The following is a 4,680-nucleotide window of genomic DNA, read 5'->3' on the forward strand; positions in this document are numbered from 1 at the left end:
TTGTGTCTTGCCCCCACCACCTGCTTCTCCTGGATCCGCAGCCTCTCTTGGAGGCATCAGATTCCAACCCGGTAGGGCTCATAGCACCTCTCCTCTCTCCAGGACCTTCGTGCGCAAAGGTGCAGAAGACCCAAGCTCGCGGCCCTACCAGGCCATGGCAGGGTACGGCTATCTGGGGCTGGGGCTGTTCTGCTGGGTCCTGCTTGCTGTTCCTGTGGGCCCCCAGCCTGCCTCCTCTGTCCCAGGGGCCCCTCTCACCACTTTGAACCCCCCGCCCCAGAGTGAGGCCTCTATGCTGTCTCTCAACCTGGGACTTAACTTCAAATTCCACCTTCGGGGACCGGCTGCTGTCTGGGGGAACCCTGTCACGGAGACCCAGGCACTTTCTCCCAGGCCGAGCCGGGAGCCCAAGGAAGAGGCGGCCAGTGGGCTGAGGACTGACCCGCTTTGGGAACTGCTGGTGGGCTCTCTTGGAAACTCCCCCGCAGAGTGGGGCTCTGCAGAAGGCAGCTCTACTTCGTGGGCCTCCTCCCCAGCTCTGGAGTCCGCATCCCTCCTCTCGGGGCCCGCTGACGGGCCCACTGCACCCTATCGGCCCGGGATGGGCACTGTGACCTGGAACACTGCTCTGACAGCCACAGCGCCTCCATCCAGTGCACCCAGGCTCCGCCAGAGCGAGCTGGAGCTGAAATTCGATGTGGCACTGAGAGCAGGCGCAGCCCCCACACTCGGGCATCGAACGCTGCCCCTGCTGCCCAGCCTGCGGGCCAGCCTGGCAGAGATTGCTGGGCGCCTGGGACCCTTTGGTGAGTACCCACCCCCTCCCAAGGAGAGCTGCTGCTGGGCCATCTGGCAGGTAGGAGGAGGCTTCAGCATGGGGCTCCTTTTGCAGGGTTCTTTGGCACTACAGTGTCCCCGCTCCGGAACTTATCAGGCCCGAGCCCCCCAGGCCCAATTACATCCCCAGGCTCTGCCTCTGGAGTTTCAGATTCTCCAGGTGAGTGTCTATTTCACTGCAACAAACTTTTATAGAATGCCTCTAAATGACAGTGCTTCCTTTTTTCTCTGACTTAAGGGGAGCTTGCATTCCTTCTCCCAGGCCCTGGGATACAGCCACTGCTCCCATGGGGAAATGCTCTCTTTGTCATACAAAGTCTGATTTGGCCCTTGTAGTTTAGCTTCTGGTATACACGTGGCTGGGCTTCCCTGGTAGCTCAGCTGGTAAAGAATCTACCTACAATGCAGGAGATGCTGGTTTGATTCCTGGGTTGGGAAGATCCCCCTGGAGAAGGGATTGGCTACCCACTCCAGTATTCTCGGGTTTCCCTGATGGCTCAGACGGTAAAGAATCCGCCTGCAATGCCGGAGACCTGGGTTCGATCCCTGGGTTGGGGAAATCCCCTGGAGGAGGGCATGGCAACCCATTCCAGTATTCTTGCCTGGAGAGTCTCTGTGAACAGAGGAGCCTGGTGGGCTACAGTCCATGGGGTTGCAAAAAGTCAGACACAACTGAGCAGTGAAGCACAGCACAGCACATACATGTGGCTGGGCTTTCTAGGTGGCACTGGTGGTAAAGAACCCTGCTGCCAATGCAGGAGATGTAAGAGACGGGGTAACCCTGGGTGGGGAAGACCCCCTGGGGAAAGAAATGACAACCAACTCCGATATTCTTGCCTGGAGGAGCCTGGCGGGCTACAGTCCCTAGGGTTGCAAAGAGTCAGACACGACTGAAGCCACTTAGCACGCACACACGCATACATGTGGCTCCAATTCCTGGGACAGTGACTCCTTTTGGTCAAGCTCTGAGAAAGGACTTGATTTTCTCCAAAGTTCCAGAGGCCAATGCCCGGCTGGCACTCTGGCCCTAATGTGCTCCCTTTGCAGGATTCTTTGGCACCACTCTGTCCCCACCCCCATCCCCCCAGGAAAGAAAGCTCCCAAGTCCAAGGCCACTGGACCCAGCTGCTTCTCTAAGCTCTGCGTTAATTGCAACAGCATCACTAGGTAAGTGTCCGATTCATTTGAACTTGATGATTATTTATTGAGCACATAATATGTGCCAGCCATGCACTGACATTCTGGGATCCTTTTATTTGATGGTCATCATGATCATGATCACCATTCTCTTCATCATCACCATGGAGATGTATATTAATGGTCTGAGAGCAAGTGTTGCTGAGGATGGTCCCACAGAATTAAATAGCAGTCCTCTGGGAGTTTTGTAATCATAGGCAGAGCAGGATGTAGACAAATGTATCAGGGCAAACAGACTCAGGAACTCCTTCCTGATTTCCACAGCCTCAGTACTAACCCAGCCCTCCACTTCAATCTGCCTGGCCTGCCTCCCACCCTCCCACTCTGAGCTTGGGGCTCTCTCCTTTGCTGTCTGATCTGACATGACATGCTGTCACATATGGGCAGAGCAGGGCCCCTCATTGGGAAGAAATTGAAGAGAAGACCCTGAGCAGACAGACACCATCCTTGTCAAGGGAGCCTTTCAGAACATGCGTGGCGGCAAGCTGGTGGTGCAGAGCAAAGACCAGGGGCTGTGGGATCTCGAGACCTGGCTTTGGATCCCAATATACTTCCTAACTGGCCAGTGGCCCCACCCTCCTTCCCCTTCCTCAATGATGGCTGGATAGGCTATTTAAGTTCTTTGAGCCTTAATTTTCTCATATATCTAGGGTTTAGTAATAGTGCCTATTTTGCTATTGTAAAGCTTCCATGTAATGTAAATTTTGGGCATGAGGCTGGTCATGAAGTATTAGCTCATTAAATAGTATCTGTTAATGTGGTTTCCCCCCATCATGTTCCAAACACACTTCCAGGTATACCTCTCAGACATCGCAACTGTGGCCCCAAAATGTGATGGGACAACACATACTGTAAAAGGCAGAGGACAAGCTGCTTGGGGAGGGGTTCTGGGAGGTGAAGCCAAGGGAGCCATGCAAAGGGCTAACTGTGACTGGGAATGCTCTGAGCCACCCCACACCAGGAACTGGTGCAGCAAAGGAAACCACTGGTCCCCAAGCTTCTTCCAGCTCTAGACTTAACACAGCACCTGATTGTTGCTCACTCCCTAGCGGTCCCAGCACTCCCTGGCATGTGGGTGGGAAGCCTGCCATCTCTTTCCCATCCATCCCAGTGAGCAGCAGTGGCAGGATCTGCTGTGGAGCTGGGGGCAGGCTCTGTGGCCTCAAGGGAAGGAGGCTGGCTGGCGGTCTGTCAGCCTTGGTGACAGCACTGGCCAAGCAGGTTTAATGAGTCTGGACAGTATCAGAGGCAGCCCGGCCGGCTGGTGGCCCCACCCTCCTTCCCCCTCCTCAATGATGGCTGCAGGAAGCCAGTCTCTTCCTGGGTGTTCCTCCTGGATAAACCCCGGAGGGCTCCAGGCCTCCTGGAGAAAAGGCCAAAGGGTTTTTTGTTCACGCCAGTACCTTCTGAGGGGAGTAGTGCCAAGTAGTTAGGAGATAAAGGAATCTCTCTGTATCTTCTCTAGGAACTTTCTAACCTAGGTACAGTTAACCTTTGGCCCTAGGGCTTCTCTTCTCTAGTTCCTCTTTGGACCTGAAAGAGGAATGTGAAAAAGGTGGCTTAAAACTCAACATTCAAAAAACTAAGATCATGGCATCCAGTCCTGTCACTTCATGGCAAATAGATGGGGAAAAAGTGGAAGCAGTGACAGACTTTATTTTCTTAGGCTCCAAAATCACTGTGGATGGTGACTGTAGCCATGAAATGAAAAGATGCTTGCTTCTTGGAAGAAAAGCTATGACAAACCTAGACAGCGTATTAAAAAGCAGAGACATTACTTTGCCAACAAAAGTCCGTATAAAGCTATGGTTTTTCCAGTAGTCATGTAAGGGCATCTGAGGAGACCAAAACATGAGGGGTGAGGGAGAGTGTGTGTGTATTTGATCCCACTGCTGTCAGACTGGCTCTGCCCCACCCCACCCCACCCCACCAGCAAACCGTCAGATCCAGCTGAATGATTCTCCATTTTAATTCACTGCTGTGTCTTCAGTAGGTGTTTGGGAATGGTCAGTCTATCCAAATGGTGTTCTTCAAACAGGGTTCACAGAGTGAGACAATGTGTTGATGTTCACTGATTTGGCTAATTGTTGACTTTATAAGGGACAACAGCCTTTTGTTAGTTAAATCAAGAATGAGTTTGAGGCCCCAGAAATGGTCACACTCACACGGACACACACCAATGACTGATGGGTGATGAACATTAGCCCATAATGATGAGACCAACAGCAGTTGTATATTGAATGCTGATTATGCACCAGGCTCTCTACAGAGCTTTGCACACATTGGCCATTTATCCTCATCACAGCCCTGCTCTTATTTCAGACTCGAGGAATGTGATGGGACAGGAACCAGGGAACATGCTGCCACTGAGCAGGCAGCCTGCTGTAAATATGTAATGTTTTGGCAGCTCCGTCTCTGCCCTCTCCAGTTGCCCAGTTCTACCTTTCCCTCCCTTCTCTCCGGGACTGCTTTCAGGCCCCCTCACTCCTTACCCTTGTTCTCAGGATTGCTCAGTTTTGCATGTCCTAAGCTTAAGCTTGGAGAAGGCAATGGCACCCCACTCCAGTACTCTTGCCTGGAAAATCCCATGGACGGAGGAGCCTGGTAGGCTGCAGTCCATGGGGTCTCGAAGAGTCGGACATGATT

The 4,680-nt window shown here is 52.9% G+C and overlaps 1 protein-coding gene across 1 annotated transcript in view; it reads left to right on the forward strand.

The window, feature by feature from the left end:
• PRRT4 (proline-rich transmembrane protein 4) overlaps nucleotides 1-4,680 on the forward strand; it is a 10,215-nt gene that overhangs the window by 1,244 nt on the left and 4,291 nt on the right. Inside the window, 3 exon segments of the mRNA XM_010831715.1 lie at nucleotides 103-806; nucleotides 893-997; nucleotides 1,885-2,004. Coding sequence (XP_010830017.1) covers nucleotides 155-806; nucleotides 893-997; nucleotides 1,885-2,004 — 877 coding nt within the window. The 5' untranslated portion in view covers nucleotides 103-154.

Source organism: Bison bison, unplaced genomic scaffold (genome assembly GCF_000754665.1).
Source record: "Bison bison bison isolate TAMUID 2011002044 unplaced genomic scaffold, Bison_UMD1.0 scf7180017864530, whole genome shotgun sequence".
Classification (NCBI taxonomy): Eukaryota; Metazoa; Chordata; class Mammalia; order Artiodactyla; family Bovidae; genus Bison; species Bison bison.